At 53.5% G+C, this 20,396-nt stretch overlaps 1 protein-coding gene across 1 annotated transcript; it reads right to left on the bottom strand.

Annotated features, from left to right (window-relative positions):
- Nucleotides 1-1,612: 1,612 nt before the first annotated feature.
- On the bottom strand, nucleotides 1,613-20,372 carry LOC128949947 (leucine-rich repeat LGI family member 4-like). Its single transcript, XM_054294840.1, has 7 exons — nucleotides 20,353-20,372; nucleotides 12,443-12,591; nucleotides 8,747-8,862; nucleotides 8,552-8,599; nucleotides 5,746-6,246; nucleotides 2,634-2,659; nucleotides 1,613-1,616 (listed from the first exon to the last, which is right to left on the bottom strand). The coding sequence occupies exons 1-7, from the start codon at nucleotides 20,370-20,372 to the stop codon at nucleotides 1,613-1,615; spliced, it is 864 nt and encodes a 287-aa protein (XP_054150815.1).
- Nucleotides 20,373-20,396: the final 24 nt, after the last annotated feature.

Raw genomic sequence — 20,396 nt, forward strand, 5'->3', positions numbered from 1 at the left:
AAAATAGAAACAGTGGTGAGGAGAAATAAAAAAGCCTGTGACTGTGCAGAAGAATACTCCTCAAATCCATTCCAACACAGGTCAGTAAATCCACATGACAAAGGCTCTCCAGAGGAGACAGGTTTGATTTGGTTTAGAAATACTGGTTGCATTTTTGTGGAACTGATAAGCCACAGCTCTTCCTGAAGTTCCCGTTATTTGCCTTTTAGTGTTAGCTATCCTAGGAATAAGCCAGGTGTCTCTTCTCCATTTTAAAGTGGACTTGGACTAAAGATACCTCTGAGTTGTCTTCAATAGAGTGCTAATGGCACTCAAAAGGAGGCTGAAAATCAATTCTGCATTTCTGTAAAAAATGTTATTTTATGCTGCAAGATGTTCCTCTTATCCCTTGTCCTTTCCCACTGCCATTGTTAAAGGTAACAGAAATGTTGAAAATGGTAATCCTGAGACTCTCCTAAAACAAGATGAACACTAAAATGTATCTAAGTTTGTAATGTAAGCTGAATTTAAGTTCAAACAGACTATGAAAAATATTTTACATCAGTAGTGAAGTACTTCATCTTACTGACTGAGGAGATTGCTAGCAAGATTGTGCTCAGTTCTTCACTACTAGATTAGAAATATTTGGAGAGTGCTTAGAGACCAGAATAGTCAGGAAACATCTGAGGAAAAAAATGAAAAAATAAAGGCTAAAGAATGCAGTAAGTAATGATGACCAAAGCAGAAAGCAATAGGCTGCAGATGTCTGCAGGGTACAAACAGTGAGGATGGATAAAAATATTTAATGTAAGGCACAGAGATATTTAAGTGTAGGCTGAATAGCCAATAAAAGCAGCAGAACAGAGGCTAATATCCAAAAGGAAGTTGAAGGATTATGTAAGTCTTTAAAAATTAGATTTGGAAAAAGAGTATGAAATATGCTATTGCAAGGAATATAATATTGGCAGGGATTTGTATTAAGATATGTTCTCAATCTCGTGCAGTAAATCAAATGCAGTGCTCAGTTGGATTCCTGTGTGTTGGTTTGAGGCTGCAAGTGTAGACTTTGCCAGCTGGGATTTTTATCTAGGCATATCTAGCCTTTGTAATCTTGTTTTTTAAGAATGCAAGCACTCATGAAAGCAGGTAAGGTGTGCATTAACACTTCTAACAAAATCATCCCCCCCTTTTTTCACAGAAGTCTTGGGATTTTCTGCAGTTACATCCTTTAGACTTGCTGCTATGTGGAAGCCAATAAAATTGTCAAAGTTCTTATTAACTTGAAATAAGTTTTTATGTTATTTCTGTGTTGGCTGCATATAGTCAGGAAAGTATGGTTTGAGAAAAGAGATGTGTTTGTTATTTTGTGGAAACTTTCTTTTGGTATTTTTTTTTCATACCAATGCTGATGTAGCTGGGGAATTTCATTCAACAGCTTTAGAACCACTCATAAAGAGAAGGAGAAAACCATAAATTGTGACCCTTGACTGGTGAGCAAGCTGAACATTGAATTCCCATCTGTATCTTACCTGGCACTTCAGACAGAGTGAGATAATGAAAATTTTTTTGTTAAAGATAGTTTTTTTCTGTCAGTAAAGATGAAACAGAAAAAGAGCTTTTGGTTTTTCTTAGCTCATCTGAAACATAGGGACAGAGGTAGATAGCTGTTTTTATTCACAAAGAGTATTAGAAGCAGAGGAATCTTTTTGGCTCTATTAGGAAAAAAAAGGTTGGGTTGGAGCCCTCCCAATGCATCACCTGGATGTGGGTGGGGTCATGAGATCAGTGGTGGGACCATGGGGTGGTTGGTGGGACCATGGGGTGGTTGGATTGGATTGGATTGGTTTGGGTTGGGTTGGAGCCCTCCCAGCGCATCACCTGGGCACCAGGGGGGACCATGAGATGGTGGTGGGGTCATGGGGTGGGCGGTGGAACAATGGGATGGGTGGTGGGACCATGGGATGGCTGGTGGAACGATGGGATGGGTGGTGGGACAATGGGGTCATGAGACCAGTGGTGGGACCATGGGGTGGGTTCATTGGGTTGGGTTGGGTTGGGTCAGGTTGGGTTGGAATGCCCCCAGGGCATCACCTGGACATGGTAGAGTCAGTGGTGGGACCATGGGATGGATGATGGGTCATGGGATGGTGGTGGGACCATGGCATGGTTGGGTTGGGTTAGGTTGGGTTGAGTTGAGTTGGGTTGGTTGGGTTTGGTTGGGTTGGAGCCCTCCCAGCGCATCGCCTGGGTGTGGTGGGGGGGTCATGAGATGGTGGTGGGGTCATGAGATGGTGGTGGGGTCAGGGGATCAGTGGTGGGGTCAGGGGATCAGTGGTGGGGTCAGGGGATGGGTGGTGGGACCATGGCATGGGTGGTGAAATCATGGGATGATGGTGGGACCATGGGATGGGATGAGTTGGGTTGGGTTGCGTTGGGTTGGGTTGGGTTGGCGCCCTCCCAGCGCATCACCTGTGCACGAGGACGGACCATGAGATGGTGATGGGACCATGGGGTGGATGGTGGGACCATGAGATGGTGATGGGACCGTGGGGTGGATGGTGGGATCATGGGGTCATGAGATCAGTGGTGGGACCATGGGGTGGATGATGGGTCATGGGATGGTGGTGGGACCATGGCATGGGTTGGGTTGGGACGGGTTGGAGCCCTCCCAGCGCATCACCTGGGCACCAGGGGGGTGTGGGGTCATGAGATGGTGGTGGGACCATGGGGTCAGTGGTGGGACCGTGGGGTCAGTGATGGGGTCATGGGATGGTGGTAGGACCATGGTTGGGTTGAGTTGGGTTGTCTTGGGTTGGAGCCTTCCCAGCGCCATCGCCTGGACATGGGGTTGGGTCAGCAGTTGGACCATGGAGTAGGTGCTGGGACCATGACATGGTTGGGTTGGCATGGGATGGGGTGGGTTGGGATGGGTTGGGTTGGTTGGGTTGATTTGGGGTGGGTTTTGGGGTCAGTGGTGGGACCATGGGGTGGGTGCTGGGACCATGGGGCGGTGGTGGGATCATGGGATGTCTGATGGGACCACGGGATGGGTGGTGGGACCATGGGGTCCGCAGTGGGACCATGGGATGGGTGATGATGGGACCATGGGATGGGTGGTGGGACCATGGGGTGGTGGTGGGACCATGGGATGGGTGGTGGGACCATGGGATGGGTGATGGGACCATGGGATGGGTGATGGGATCATGGGGTCCGCAGTGGGACCATGGGATGGGTGGTGGGACCATGGGATGGGTGCTGGGACCATGGGATGGGTGGTGGGACCATGGGATGGGTGGTGGGACCATGGGGTGGTGATGGGACCATGGGGTGGTGGTGGGACCATGGGATGGGTGATGATGGGACCATGGGATGGGTGGTGGGACCATGGGGTGGTGGTGGGACCATGGGATGGGTGATGGGATCATGGGGTCCGCAGTGGGACCATGGGATGGGTGGTGGGACCATGGGATGGGTGCTGGGACCATGGGATGGGTGGTGGGACCATGGGATGGGTGGTGGGACCATGGGGTGGTGGTGGGACCATGGGATGGGTGATGATGGGACCATGGGATGGGTGGTGGGACCATGGGGTGGTGGTGGGACCATGGGATGGGTGATGGGATCATGGGGTCCGCAGTGGGACCATGGGGTGTTTGGGTTGGGTTGGAGCCCTCCCAGCACCATCACCCACCTGCACATGGGGTCAGGGGGTCAGAGGTGGCTCATGTGACCCCAGTTGGCCCCCGTGGCCATGTGGTGACCATCATGACCATGGTGGTCCCACATGAGCCTGGTGACCCCCCTTGACCACATGATCTTAATGGAACCCCATGACCCCATGACCTTGATGGAACTCCATGACCATGATGGCACCCCAAAATCCCATAACCATGATGGACTCCCATAACCACATGACCCTGCTGACCTTCCATGACCACATGGCCTTGATGGACGCCCATAACCACATAACCCTGATGGACCCCCATAACCACATAACCCTGATGGACCCCCATAGCCACATGATCCTGCTGACCCACAATGATCTTGATGGACCCCCATAACCACATGACCTTGATGAACCCCATAACTCCATGACCCTGCTGACCCACCATGACCCTGATGGACCTCCATAACCCCATGACCCTGGTGGACCCCCATAACCACATGACCCCATAACCCTGATGGAACCCCATAACCACATGGCCTTTATGGAACCCCATAACCTCATGACTCCATGACCTTGATGGAACCCCATAACCCCTTGAGCCTGATGGAACCCCATAACTCCATGACCATGATGGAACTCCATAACCCCATGACCCTGATGACCTAACATGACCTTGATGGACCTCCATGACCCTGATGAACCCCCATAACCACATGGCCCCATAACCCTGATGGAACCCCACGAACCCATGACCGTGATGGACCTCCATAACCCCATGATCCCATAACCTTGATGGACCCCCATAACCACATGACCCTGATGGACCCCGTAACTCCATGACCCTGGTTACCCCCCATGACCACATGACCTTGATGGATCTCCATGGACCCATGACCTTGATAGAACCCCATAACCACATGACCTCATGACCATAATGGACCCCATAACCACATGACCCCATGACCCTGATGGACCCCCATAACCCCATAACCATAACCATGATGGACCTCCATAACCCCATGACCCTCATGGAACTCCATAACTCCATGACCCTGCTGACCCAACATGACCTTGATGGACCTCCATAACCCCATGACCCTGATGGATCTCCATAACAGCATGACCTTGATGGACCCCAAGGACCTTGATGGACCCCCATGACCCTGATGGAACCCCATAACCCCATAGCCTTGATGGACCCCCATAACCCCATGACCTTGATGGACCCCCATAACCACATGGCCTTGATGGAACCCATAACCCCATGACCGTGGTTACCCCCCATGGTCTTGATGGACCTCCATAACCACATGGCCTCATGACCGTGACGGAACTCCATGATCCCATGATCCTGATGGACCCCATAATCCCATAACCTTGATGGAACCCCATAACCCCATAACCATGATGGAACCCCATAACCTCATGACCTCATGAACTTGATGGAATACCATACCCTCATGACTCCATGACCTTGATCGACCTCCATAACCACATCACCCCATGACCCTGATGGACGCCCATAACCTCATGACCCTGATGGACCCCCATAACCCCATGACCCTGATGGAACCCCATAACCACATAACCATGATGGACCCTCATAACCCCATAACGATGATGGACCCCCATAACTCCATGACCCTGCTGACCTAACATGACCTTGATGGACCTCCATAACAGCATGACCTTGATGGACCCCAAGGACCTTGATGGATCCCCACGACCCTGATGGAGCCCCATAACCACATGACCATGATGGACCCCATAACTCCATGGCCTTGATGGAACCCCATAACCCCATGACTCCATTACCTTGATCGACCTCCACCACCACATAACCCCATGACCCTGATGGAACCCCATAACCCCATGACCTTGATCAGCCCCCATAACCACATCACTCCATGACCTTGATGGACCCCCATAACCTCATAACCGTGATGGACCGCCATGACCCTGATGGAACTCCATAACCCCATAACCATGATGGACCCCCATAACCCCATGACCCTGATGGAACCCCATAACCCCGATGGACCCCCACAACCTCAATGAACCCCCAAACCACCACCTCCACCACCCACCCCGTTCCTCACCTCGGCGTCCCCCAGGAACCGGGCGAGACACGGGAACACGCCGCCCTCCACGCCGAAGCGCTCGGCCGCGTAGACGTCGGGCGCGTGCGGGACGTCCGCGTGCGGCGCGAAGCCGCCGGCGCCCCGCAGGAACGCCCGGGGCCTCCTGGCGGCGCCGCGGGCCACCCGCGCCGCGCGGCCGCCCAGCTCCAGGAACTCCAGGCGCGTGTCGCGCCGCCACGGCCGCGGCGCCTGCGCCGGGTAGAAGGCTCCGGAAGCCCGGCGGAACACGGCGGAGACGCCGCCCTTGGAGCCGTCGGCCACGCCCAGGTAGAGGCGGCCGCCCAGGCGGGCGGAGGTGACGGCGTGGGGACGGCGCAGGCGGCCCTGGCCCAGGGACTGGCGGCGCACGAAGGAGGAGCCCGAGCGGCGCCGCACCCAGGAGCCGCCGCGCGGCTGGGCCACCACCAGGAGCGGCGTGTCGGCCACCACCACGGGGTGGCAGGACGCCGGGGACGAGCCCGGAGGGGACAGCGGGGACGTTGGAGATGTTGGAGATGTTGCAGACCTTGGAACCCTGGGGACATTGGAGATGTTGGGCACATTGGAGATGTTGGGCTGATGCGGACCTTGTGAAGTTTGGGGACCTTGGAGATGTTGGGGACCTTAGAGACCTTGGGGATATTGGACATGTTGGGGTGATGGGGACATTGGGGACATTGGAGATGTTGGAGATCTTGGGACCTTGGAGACATTGGAGACGTTGGGGACCTTTGGAACCCTGGAGACACTGGGGGCACTGGGGATATTGGGGAGCTTGGGGACATTGGAGACGTTGGGGACCTTTGGGACCTTGGGGACATTGGAGATGTTGGGGTGATGGGGCCTTGGGGACCTTGGGGACAGTAGGGACCTTGGAGAGCTTGGGGACATTGGGGACCTTGGGGACTTGGGGACCTTGGAGGCACTGGAGATGTTGAGGACCTTTGAGACCTTGGGGACATTGGGGGCACTGAGGACCTTGGGGACACTGGGGACATTGGAGACCTTGGGACATTGGGGACCTTGGGGACTTTGGGAATATGGAGGTTGTTGGGCACATTGGGGACATTGGAGATGTTGGGGTGATGGCGACCTTGGGGACATCGGAGATGTTGGGGTGATGGCGACCTTGGGGACATTGGAGATGTTTGGACATTGGAGATGTTGGGGTGATGGGGACCTTGGGGACCCTGGAGATGTTGGGGTGATGGCGACCTTGGGGACATTGGAGATGTTTGGACATTGGAGATGTTGGGGTGATGGGGACCTTGGGGACATTGGAGATGTTGGGGTGATGGGGACCTTGGGGACATTGGAGATGTTGGGGTGATGGGACACTGGGGACATTGGAGATGTTGGGGTGATGGGGACCTTGGGGACATTGGAGATGTTTGGACATTGGAGATGTTGGGGTGATGGGGACCTTGGGGACATTGGAGATGTTTGGACATTGGAGATGTTGGGGTGATGGGGACCTTGGGGACCCTGGAGATGTTGGGGTGATGGCGACCTTGGGGACATTGGAGATGTTGGGGACCCTGGAGATGTTGGGGTGATGGGACACTGGGGACATTGGAGATGTTGGGGACCCTGGAGATGTTGGGGTGATGGGACACTGGGGACATTGGAGATGTTGGGGACCCTGGAGATGTTGGGGTGATGGGACACTGGGGACATTGGAGATGTTGGGGACCCTGGAGATGTTGGGGTGATGGGACACTGGGGACATTGGAGATGTTGGGGACCCTGGAGATGTTGGGGTGATGGGACACTGGGGACATTGGAGATGTTGGGGACACCGGTGACCTCGGGGCCCTTGCTGTCCCTCAGCCCGGTTCCCACCATTCCTTCCCTGCTGCTTTTCCCCATTTCCCAGCACTTTTCCCCATTTCCCCCCATTTTTAAATTATTTTTCTCCATTCCTCTCCCTTTCCCCCCATTTTTTCAATTTTCCTTTGGTCTTTTTCCCATTTCCCCCTTTCTTTTCCATTTCTCTCCCATTTTCCCCCTGGTTTTCCCCATTTTTCCCCCAATTTTTTCCCATTTTCCCCATTTTCCCCCATTTCTCTCACTGTTATAATGATGAGCACCCAGAACCTCCCCCTCATTTTTCCCTCATTCTCCCCCATTTTTCTTTGTTTTTCCCAATTTTTCTCTGGTTTTTTCCCCATTTTCCCCCAGTTTTAAATTTTTTTCATTTTTTCCCAATTTCCCCATTTTTTTCCCCGATTTCTCTCACCGTTGACCACGCTCTGTGCCCGGAACTTCCCCTTCATTTTCCCTTTATTTTTCCCCATTTTACCCCATTTTTTCCCATTTTTTCCCCATTTTTTCCCAATTTTTTCCTTTGCTTTACCCCATTTTTTCCCCGTTTTTTTCCCAATTTTTGCCATTTCTTCACCATTTTTTCCATTTTTTCCCAATTTCCCCGTTTTTCCCCCCAATTTCTCTCACCATTGATGACGCTCTGAGCCTGGAACCTGCCCCTCATTTTCCCCCTATTCTCCCTGATTTCCCCCCATTTTTTCCCCGTTTTTTTCCCAATTTTTGCCATTTCTTCACCATTTTTCCCATTTTTCCCAATTTCCCCGTTTTTCCCCCTAATTTCTCTCACCGTTCACCACGCTCTGTGCCCAGAACCTCCCCCTCATTTCTCCCTCATTTTCCCTTTGCTTTCCCCCGTTTTCCTCCCGTTTTTTCTCATTTTGTCCCCATTTTTTCCCCAATTTTCATTTTTTAACCGTTTTTCCCAATTTCCCCATTTTTTTCCCCAATTTCTCCCACCATTGACCACGCTCTGAGCCCGGAACCTCCCCCTCATTTTTCCTTTGTTCTCCCCATTATTTCTCCATTTTTTCCCCATTTTTTTGTTGATTTTTTCCCCGTTTTTTCCCCAAATTCCCCGTTTTCCCCATTTTTCCCAATTTCCCGTTTTTTCCCCCCATTTCTCTCACCGTTGACGACGCTCTGTGCCCGGAACTGCCCCCGAGCTGGCGCCGAGCTCCGGCTGCGCCACGAACACCCAGGGGTGGCCCCCGAGGGACGCGGGGGCGGCGCCCAGGGACGAGAACGGCAGCGTCTGGAACGGACGCAGCTCTGGGGGAAAAAACGGGAAATTTGGGTAAAAATGGGAAAATTTGGGGAAATTTGGGATTCTTGGGAGACCGGAACGGCCGCAGCCCTGGGGGCAGAAAATGGGGACAAAAATGGGGAAATTTGGTTAAAAATGGGGAAATTTGGAGTTTTTCACACCAAAATCTGGTTAAAAAGGGGAAAATTTGGGATTCCTGAGAGGCTGGAACGGCCGCAGCTCTGGGGACACAAAATGGGGACAGAAAGTGGGAAACAAAAATTGGAAAATTTGGAGTTTTTCACACCAAAAAATGGTTAAAAATGGGAAAATTTGGGGAAATTTTGGATTCCTTAGAGACTGGAACGGCCGCAGTTCTGGGGACACAACATGGGGGAAAAAAATGGGAAAATTTGGGGAAATTTGGGGAAATTTTGGATTTTTGAGAAGCTGGAACAGTCACAGCTCTGGGGACAGAAAATGGGGAGAAAAATGGGAAAATCTGGTTAAAAATGGGAAAATTTGGGGAAATTTGGGATTCTTGAGAGGCTGGAACGGTCGCAGCTCTGGGGACACAAAATGGGGACAAAAATCAGAAAATTTGGTTTAAAATGGGGAAAAAACGGGAAATTTGGTCAAAAATGGGAAAGTTTGGGTAAAAATGGGGAAATTTGGGGAAATTTGGGATTCTTGAGAGACTGGAACAGTCGCAGCTCTGGGGACACAAAATGGGGACATTGGGGACATTGGGGACACGGAGGCAGCGCCGAGGGACGAGAACGGCAAAGTCTGGAATGGACGCAGTTCTGGGGGAAAAACCACAAAATTTGGGTAAAAATGGGGAAATCTGGGGAAATTTGGGATTCTTGAGAGACTGGAACGGCCGCAGCTCTGGGGACACAAAATGGGGACATTGGGGACACCTTGGGGACATTGGGGACACAGCCAGGGACACAGGGACAGCTTGGGGACACCGGGGACATCACTGGGGACATTGGGGACAGCCTAGGGACACTCGCAGGGACAAGGGGACACAGCCAGGGACAGCTTGGGGACAGCCCCAGGGACACAGGGACAGTTTGGGGACATTGGGGACAGCCCCAGGGACACAGGGACACAGGTGCAGCTTGGGGACATTGGGGACAGCTTGGGGACAGCCCCAGGGACACAAGGACACAGCCAGGGACAGCTTGGGGACATTGCTGGGGACAACCCGGGGACATGGGGACAGTTTGGGGACATTGGGGACATTGCCAGGGACAGCCCCAGGGACACAGGGACATTGGGGACATTGGAGACATTGCCAGGGACACAGGGACACCCTCAGGGACACTGGGCACAGTTCTAGGGACAGACCCAGGGACACCTTGGGGACATTGGGGACACAGCCAGGGACAGCTTGGGGACACTGGGGACACAGCCAGAGACACAGGGACAGCTTGGGGACATTGCTGGGGACAGAGGAATGGACACAGGGACATTGGGGACAGCTTGGGGACAGCCCAGGGACAGCTTGGGGACACTGAGGACACATGCAGGGACACACTGGGGACAGACCCAGGGACAGCTTGGGGACATTGGGGACAGTTCTAGGGACAGACCCAGGAACAGCTTGGGGACATTGGGGACACAGCCAGGGACACTCCCAGGGACACGGGGACACAGCCAGAGACAGCTTGGGGACACTGGGGACAGGGGGATGGACCCAAGGACACAGGGACAGCTTGGGGACATTGGGGACATTGGGGACAGCTTAGCGACACCACCAGGGACACGGGGACAAAGCCAGGGACAACTTGGGGACAGCTTGGGGACATCACTGGGGACACGGGGACAGCTTGGGGACAGCCCCAGAGACATTGGGGGCACAGCCAGGGACAGCTTGGGGACATTGCCAGAGACACAGGGACACCCCCAGGGACACTGGGGACAGTTGTAGGGACAGACCCAGGGACACCTTGGGGACATTGGGGACAGCCTTGGGGACGTTGGGGACACACCCAGGGACACGAGGACACAGCCAGGGACACCCAAGGGACAGAAGGACACAGTCAGAGACAGCTTGGGGACATCGAGGACACAGCCAGGGACAGCTTGGGGACATTGGGGACACCTTGGGGACATTGGGGACACATGCAGGGACAGTCCCAGAGACACGGGGACAGACCCAGGGAGAGCTTGGGGACATTGGGGACACAGCCAGGGACACCCCAGGGACACGGGGACACAGCCAGGGACAGCCCGGGGACACAGAGACAGCTTGGGGACATCGCCGGGGACACGGGGACAGCCCCAGGGAGAGCCCCAGGGACATTGGGGACAGGCTGGGGACATTGCTGGGGACATTGGGGACAGCTTGGGGACATTGGGGACACAGCCAGGGACAGCTTGGGGACATCGCCGGGGACACGGGGACAGCCCCAGGGAGAGCCCCAGGGACACTGGGGACAGGCTGGGGACATTGCTGGGGACATTGGGGACACGGGGACAGCTTGGGGACACTCCCAGCACAACCCAGTCCCATTTTTAACCCTTCAATCCCCATTTCCACCCCTCAAATCCCCTTTTTTTGACCTAAAACCACCAAATTTTCTCCCCCCAGTACAAACCAGTACATCCCAGTTGCCTCCCAGTTTGTCCCAGCCCCTCCCAGTACCAACCAGTCCCATTTTAACCCCTAAATCCCCATTTTTAACCCTGAAATTCCCATTTTCAACCCTTAAGTCCCCGGATTTTTTCCCTCCCAGTCCCTCCCAGTTTGTCCCAGTTCCCTCCCAGTATAACCCAGTACAAACCAGTGCAACCAGTCCCATTTCCACCCCTCATATCCCCCCATTTTAACCCTTAAGTCCCCATTTTTAACCCTTAAATCCCTTTTTGACCTAAAACCACCAAATTTTCACCTCCCAGTCCCTCCCAGTTTGTCCCAGTCCCATTTTTAACCCCTAAATCCCCATTTTTAACCCTTAAATCCCCATTTTCCCCCCTAAAATCCCCATTTTTAACCCTAAAACCCCCGGATATTTTCCCTTCAGTCCCCCCCAGTCCGTCCCAGTCCGTCCCAGTATAACCCAGTCCCATTTTCCCCTCTAAAACCCCCGATTTTTAATCCTTAAATCCCCATTATTAACCCCTAAATCCCCAAATTTTTACCTAAAACCTCCAGATTTTCTCCCCCCAGTCCCTTCCAGTTCCTTCCCAGTCCATCCCAGTATAACCCAGTCCCATTTTAACCCTTAAATCCCCATTTTTTTCCAGAAATCCCCGGATTTTTTCCCTTTAGTCCCTCCCAGTCCCTCCCAGTACATCCCAGTCCATCCCAGTATAACCCAGTCCCCTCCCAGTCCCATTTCCACCCCTAAAATTCCAATTTTTAACCCTTAAATCCCCAAATTTTTACCTAAAACCACCAAATTTTCATCCCCCAGTCCCTCTCAGTCCCTCCCAGTTTGTCCCAGTTCATCCCAGTATAACCCAGTCCCATTTTCTCCCTAAAAATCCCCATTTTTAACCCTTAAATCCCCATTTTCCCCCCTAAAATCCCCATTTTTAACCCTAAAACCCCCGGATTTTCCCCCCCAGTCCCTCCCAGTCCATCCCAGTTACCGTGCCTCTGGCACTGGAGCTGCTGGGGGCGGAGCTGCGCCAGGGCCACGCCCAGGTGGGGGAGGGGCGCTCGGCAGCGGCCCCCTGGGGGGGAGGGGCGGGCGCGGCCCCAGGCCAGGAGCCAGCGCAGGGCGTTCCCCCGGAGGTCACTGCGACAGAAATGGCACCAAATGGCACCAAAGTGGCACCAAAGGGGTGCCAGGGGTGCCAGGTGTCGCTAGGTGGCACCAAAGTGGCAAAAAACGGCACTAAAGGGGCCCTAAGTGGCATCAAATGGCACCAAAGTGGCACCAAAGTGTCATTAAATGTCACCAAAGGGTGCCAGGTGGCACTACGTGGCATTAGAGTGGCACTAAGTGGCACCAAAGTGGCACTAAATGGCATTTAAGTGGCAAAAAATGGCACCAAATGACCCCAAAGGGCACCAAAGTGTCGCCAAGGGGTGCCAGGGGGTGCCAGGTGGCACTAAGTGACACTAAAGTGGCAAAAAATGGCACTAAAGGGGCCCTAAGTGGCACCAGGAGGCACCAAATGGCACCAAAGTGGCAAAAAAGTGACAAAAAATGGCACGAAAGTGGCACTAAATGGCACCAGAGTGGCACTAAGTGACAAAAATTGGCCTCAAAGTGACCCTAAATGGCACCAAAATGTCACCAGGTGGTGCCAGGTGGCACCAAAGTGACAAAAGGTGGCCCTGAGTGGCACCAGGTGGCACTAGAGGGACATGAAGTTGCACCAGGTGGCATCAAAGTGACAAAAGGTGGCACTAAAAGGCACCAAATGTCACCAAAGTGGCACCAAAGTGTCGCCAGGGGGCGCCAGGTGTGCCAGGTGTCACTAAATGGCATCAGAGGGGCACTAAGTGGCACCAAAGTGGCACTAAATGGCATTAAAGTGGTAAAAAGTGGCACTAAAGTGGCATCAAAGGGGTGCCAAGGGGTGCCAGGTGGTGCCAGGTGGTGCCAGGTGGCACCAAAGTGGATTAAAGTGGCACCAAGTGGCACTAAATGGCACCAAAGTGGCATCACAGAGACAAAAAATGGCACTAAAGGGACATTGAGTGGCACCAGGTGGCTCTAAATGGCATTAAAGTGGCAAAAATGACACTAGAGTGGCACTAAAGTGGCAAAAAGTGGCACCAAAGTGGCACCAAAGGGTGCCAGGGGGTGCCAGGTGGCACTGAGTGGTGTTAAAGTGGCACCAAATGGCACCAAAGTGGCACCAAAGTGACATTGAATTGGCAAAAAGCGGCACCAAATGGCATCAAATGGCATCAAAGTGACAAAAGGTGGCACTAGAGTGGCACCAGGTGTCACCAAAGTGGCAAAAAATGGCATTAACGTGGCACTAAGTGTCACCAGGTGGTGCCAGGTGGCATCAAAGTGGCCCCAGGTGTCACCACATGGTATTAGAGTGGCACTAAAGGGCACCAAAGTGGCACCAGGTGGCATTAAATGGCACCCGGGGGCACCAAATGACACCAAAGTGACAAAAAATGGCACTGAATGGCATCGAAGCGGCACCAGGTGGCACCGAATGGCACTAGAGTGGCACTAAAGGGACATCAAGTGGCACCAAGTGGCACTAAAATGACAAAAAGTGGCACCAAATGGCACCCGGTGGCACTAAAGGGATAAAAAATGGCTCCAGGTGGCACTAAATGGCACTAGAGTGGCACCCGGTGGCATCAGATGGCACCAAAGTGACAAAAAGTGGCATCCGGTGGCACTACATTGGCACTAATTGGCATTGAATTGGCACTACGGGGACATCAAGTGGCACCAAGGGGCATCAGATGGTTCCAGAGTGGCACTAAGTGGCATTAGAGTGGTAAAAAGTGGCATCAAATGGCACCAAAGTGGCACCAAAGGGTGCCAGGGGGTGCCAGGGGTGCCAGGTGTCACTGCATGGCATCAGAGTGGCACTAAATGGCAAAAAGTGGCACCAAAGTGGCATCAAATGGCCCCCAGGTGGCACCAGGTGGCACTAAATGGCACCAGAGTGGCACTAAGTGGCACCAAAGTGACAAAAAATGGCACCAAGTGGCACCAAAGGGGCACCAAAGGGCACCAAATGCAAATAGGTGGCACCAAAGTGGCACCACATGGCATTAGAGTGGCACTAAAGGGCAAAAGATGGCGCTAAGTGGCATTAAAGTGGCCCGAAGTGGCACTAGAGTGACAGAAAGTGGCATCAAATGACACCAGGTGGCACTAAATGGCACCAGAGTGGCACTAAAGGGACATCAAGTGGCACCAAAGGGCACCAAAGTGTCACCAGGGGGTGCCAGGCGGCACTAAGTGGCAGCAAAGCGGCAAAAAGTGGCACTAAAGGGACATCAAGTGGCATCCAAGTGTCACCAGTGGCATCAGAGTGGCATCAGAGTGGCCCTAAGTGGCACCAAATGGCACCAAAGTGACAAAAAGTGGCACTAAATGGCACTAAAGGGACATCAAATGGCACCCAGGTGGCAGCAGGTGGCACCAAATGGCACCAGAGTGGCACTAAGTGGCACCAAAGTGACAAAAAATGGCACCAAAGTGGCACCAAATGGCACCAAATGTCACCCAGGTGGCACCAGGTGGCCCTAAATGGCACTAGAGTGGCACTAAGTGGCATCAAATGGCACCAAAGTGACAAAAAGTGGCACTAAATGGCACCAAAGGGGCACTAAAGTGACACAAAATGGCACCAGGTGGCACTAAAGGGCCCTAAGTGGCACCAAATGGCACCAAAGTGACAAACAATGGCACCAGGTGGCACCAGGGGGTGCCAGGTGGCGCTAAGTGGCACCAGAGTGGCACTGAAGGGACATCCAATGGCACCAGGTGGCACTAGATGGCATCCAGTGGCACTAGAGTGGCACCAGGTGGCACCAAAGTGTCACCAGGGGGTGCCAGGTGTCACTACATGGCATTAGAGTGGCACCAAGTGGCACCAAAGTGGCAAAACTGGCATTAAATTAAAAAAATGGCATCAAAGGGACACTAAATAGCACCAAAGTGCCACCAAAGTGTGCCAGGCGGTGCCAGGGGTGCCAGGTGTCACTAAATGGCACTAGAGTGGCACTAAGTGGCACTAAATGGCACTAGAGTGGCACCCGGTGGCATCAGATGGCACCAAAGTGACAAAAAGTGGCATCCGGTGGCACTACATTGGCACTAATTGGCATTGAATTGGCACTACGGGGACATCAAGTGGCACCAAGGGGCATCAGATGGTTCCAGAGTGGCACTAAGTGGCATTAGAGTGGTAAAAAGTGGCATCAAATGGCACCAAAGTGGCACCAAAGGGTGCCAGGGGGTGCCAGGGGTGCCAGGTGTCACTGCATGGCATCAGAGTGGCACTAAATGGCACCAAAGTGGCAAAAAATGGCATTAAAGGGGTAAAAAGTGGCACCAAAGTGGCACTAAGCAGCGCCAGGTGGCACCAGGTGGCACTACATGGCATTAGAGTGGCACCAAAGTGGCACTAAATGGCATTAAATTAGCAAAAAGTGGCACTAAATGGCTCCAGAGTGACATCAAATGGCACTAAAGGGACACCAAGTGGCACCAGGTGGCACCAAATGGCACCGAAGTGGCACTAAAGGGACATCAAGTGGCACCAGGTGGCACTACATGGCACTAAGTGGTACTAGATGGCACCAGAGTGGCACTAAATGGCATTAAAGTGGTAAAAAGTGGCACCAGATGGCACCAAAGTGTCACCAGGCGGTGCCAGGTGGCGCTAAGTGGCACCAAAGTGGCAAAAAGTGGCAAAAAATGGCACCAGGTGGCACCAAAGGGACATCGAGTGGCACCAAAGTGGCACCAAAGTGACAAAAGTGGCACCGAAGTGGCAAAAATGGTACTGCACTGGCACTAAAGTGACAAAAATAGGCACTAAATAGCACCAGGTGGCACCCAAGTGGCACTAAGTGGCACCAGGTGGCACTAAAGTGACAAAACTGGCATCAAATGGCACCAAAGTGGCATTTAATTAGCAAAAAGTGGCATTAAATGGCACCAAAGTGGCACCAAAGTGACAAAAATGGCACCAGAGGTGACACCGAGAGGCCCCAAAGTGGCACCGAGGTGGCACCGAGTGACACAAAATGGCGCCTGAGCGCCACCGGGGCCATCGAGCGGCGCTTGGGGACACCGGGGTGGCACCCGAGGAACGGAAAGTGGCACCAGGTGGCACCGAGGGGACAAAAAAGGGACAAAACACTGGCACGGACCCTCCATCCACCCCAGTGTCCCCAAGGTGTCCACAACCCCCCCCAGTGTCCCCAAAGTGTCCCCAAATCCTCCCAATGTCCCCAATGTCCCCAATGTCACCCACAGGTGTCACCCACAGGTGTCTCAGTGTCCCCAGTGTCCCCAGTGTCACCCACAGGTGTCTCAGTGTCCCCAGTGTCACCCACAGGTGTCACCCACAGGTGTCACGCACAGGTGTCTCAGTGTCCCCAGTGTCACCCACAGGTGTCACCCACAGGTGTCACCCACAGGTGTCACCCACAGGTGTCTCAGTGTCCCCAGTGTCCCCAGTGTCACGCACAGGTGTCTCAGTGTCCCCAGTGTCACCCACAGGTGTCACCCACAGGTGTCACCCACAGGTGTCACCCACAGGTGTCTCAGTGTCCCAATGTCCCTCAGGAGCTCTCTGGGCAGAGTCTCCAGGTTGTTGTTGGCCAAACTCTTGCGGGGACACAAACGGGGACAGTGGGGACAGTGAGGGGACATTGGGGACAGTGAGGGGACATTTGGGGACATTGGGGACAGTGAGGGGACATTGGGGACAGTGAGGGGACATTTGGGGACATTGAGGGGATTTAGGGACAGTGAGAGCGTTGGGGACATGTGGGGACACTCACAGGAATTGGAGCCCCCGGAGTCCCCGGAGAGACCCCGGGGAGACGAAACCGAGCTGGGAATCCTCGATGAACCTGGAACCAGTACGGACCAGTACGGACCAGTACAGACCAGTACAGACCAGTACGGACCAGTACGGACCAGTACGGACCAGTAGGGACCAGTACGGACCAGTACGGACCAGTTTGGACGAGTGGGGACCAGTAGGGACCAGTACGGACCAGTACGGACCAGTGTGGACCACTGTGGACCAGTGTGGACCAGTACGGACCAGTAGGGACCAGTAGGGACCAGTACAGACCAGTACGGACCAGTTTGGACGAGTGAGGACCAGTAGGGACCAGTACGGACCAGTAGGGACCAGTACGGACCAGTGTGGACCAGTAGGGACCAGTGTGGACCAGTACAGACCAGTACGGACCAGTAGGGACCAGTACGGACCAGTAGGGACCAGTGTGGTCCAGTATAAACCATTATCGACCAGTGTGGACCAAAAAACACCATAAGATCCATTAAAATCCATAGAAAGCAGTATGGACCAGTATAAACCAGTACGGACCAGTACGGACTAGTACGGACCAGTATGGACCAGTATGGACCAAAAAAACCCCATAAAATCCATTAAAATCCATAGAAACCTGTATGGACCAGTATAAACCAGTATGGACCAGTATGGATCCAAAAAACCCTGTAAAAATCCATACAAACCAGTATAGACCAGTATGGAACCAGTATGGACCCGTCCCTCGCAGTTCAAACCAGTCCACACCAGTATAACCCAGCCCCATTCCCAGTATAACCAGTACAAACCAGTATCACTCACAGGTACTCCAGTCCCTCCCAGTCCCCCCCAGCCGCATTTCCAGTCCGAACCAGTATAACCCAGTCCCTCCCAGTCCAAACCAGTATGAACCAGTGCAAATGAGCCCCATTCCCAGTCCCTCCCGGTACAAACCAGTATAACCAGTAACACACTCACAGATATTCCAGCACCCCCAGCCCCATTCCCAGTATAACCAGTACAAACCAGTATCCCCAGTATCACTCCCAGCCCCATTCCCAGTCCCTCCCAGTACAAACCAGTATAACCAGTACAACACTCACAGATCTTCCAGCATTCCCAGTCCCTCCCAGTCCCTCCCAGTATAACCAGTACAGCACTCAGAGCTACTCCAGCATCCCCAGCCCCATTCCCAGTACAGACCAGTATAACCAGTAAAAACCAGTATCCCCAGTACCTCCCAGCCCCTCCCAGTCCCTCCCAGTACAAACCAGTATAACCAGTATAACCAGCCCCTCCCAGTCTCTGCCAGTACAAACCAGCACAAACCAGTATAACCAGTGTAACCCAGCCCCATTCCCAGTCCCTCCCAGAACACACCAGTACAAACCAGTACAAACAAGTGCCTCCCAGTATAACCAGTATAACCAGTATAACCAGTATAACCAGTACAAACCAGTACAAACCAGTCCCTCCCAGTATAACCAGTATAACCAGTCCCCTCCCAGTACAAACCAGTATAACCGGCATAACCCAGTACCACTGCCAGCCCCATTGCCAGTCCCTCCCAGTACAAACCAGTCCAAACCAGTATAACCCAGTATCGCTCCCAGCCCCCTACCAGAACAAACCAGCATAACCAGTACACACCAGTCCCTCCCAGTATAACCCAGTATCGCTCTCAGCCCCATTCCCAGTGTAACCAGTATAACCAGTACACACCAGTCCCTCCCAGTATAACCAGTATAACCCAGTATCGCTCCCAGCCCCATTCCCAGTGTAACCGGCATAACCAGTACACACCAGTCCCTCCCAGTATAACCAGTATAACCCAGTACCGCTCCCAGCCCCATTCCCAGTGTAACCGGCATAACCAGTACACACCAGTCCCTCCCAGTATAACCAGTATAACCCAGTATCGCTCCCAGCCCCATTGATTGCAACCAATCAGCGGCCTTGAAGGCGGTATCTAAAGGCCGCGCCATTTTGTCTTTTTTCGACTACAACTCCCGTCATGCCCTGCGGCGGCATAGAGAGCTATTAAAGGCTGGACTACAGCTCCCAGCATGCCTCGCGGCCTCTTAGAGCGCCATTGAAGCGGGGCCAACAGCTCCCGTCGTGCCCTGCGGCACATACGTAAGTATTGATGGCTGGCTTACAATTCCCTTCATGCTCCGCGGCCCCATAGAGTCTAATGGAAGCCGGGCCTACACCTCCCGTCATGCCACGCAGCCACACAGAGTGCCCGGTACACGCCCCCAAATGTCCCCCCAAACCCAAAGTTGCTCCTCAGTTGTCCCCCCGGACCCCCAAGTGCCTCCCAGGATTCTTAAATGATCTCTCAGCCCTCACTCAGGACCTCCGACTGCCCTCACGGACTCCCAGGTGCCCCCCTAAACCTCCCACCGCCCCACTGACCCTCAGTCTGCGCCTACAATTCCCATGCTGCCCAGAGCCTACAACTCCCATCATCTCCCGCGCCCCACAGAGGCCAGGTAAAGCCAGGATCCAGCTCACCAAGTGACCCTGAGTGCCCTCAGACCCAAAGTTCCCCTCGGCTGCCTTTTGAGTGTCCCTTAAATGGCTCCTCTGACCCATAAGTGGCTTTTAGGACGCCCAAGCGCCCCCAGACCCCCAAGTTCCCCATCGAGCAACTTCCGGGCCTACAGCTCCCATCATGCGCCGGGACGCCCATTGAGTTATATTACAAACACGCAAACAACTCCCACCAAACCCCGCGCCCCATAGAGAATCTTTATAACCAATAGAGCCCCGTTACAAACACGCATACAACTCCCATCAGCCCCCGCGCTCCACAAAGAATCGTTATAACCCATAGAGTCCCAAAGAGAATCATTATCACCCATAGAGCTCCATTACAAACGCGCATACAACTCCCACCACCCCCCGCGCCCCATAGAGAATCATTATAACCAATAGAGCCCCATTACAAACGCGCATACAACTCCCACCAGCCCTCGCGCCCCTAGAGAATCATTACAGCCACGCCTACAACTCCCATCATCCCTCGCGCACCACAGCGCCCCAGTTACTTGCCTTCAACTCCCGTCATGCCCCGCGCCTCCCATAGCCCATC

This window comes from Melozone crissalis, unplaced genomic scaffold (assembly GCF_028551555.1).
Source record: "Melozone crissalis strain CALT ecotype California unplaced genomic scaffold, PUWL_Pcris_2 ptg000328l_1, whole genome shotgun sequence".
Lineage (NCBI taxonomy): Eukaryota > Metazoa > Chordata > Aves > Passeriformes > Passerellidae > Melozone > Melozone crissalis.

Bases quoted from the DNA above. Each gene is read 5' to 3' on its own strand.
- LOC128949947 (XM_054294840.1), bottom strand. From the start codon at position 20,372: ATGACGGGAGTTGAAGGCAA. The intron at 12,592-20,352 runs GTAACTGGGGCG...TTTCTGTCGCAG, and splicing joins ATGACGGGAGTTGAAGGCAA to TGACCTCCGGGGGAACGCCC. The intron at 6,247-8,551 runs GGTGGGAGAAAT...CTGTCCCCTCCG, and splicing joins GGGCTCAGAGCGTGGTCAAT to GGCTCGTCCCCGGCGTCCTG.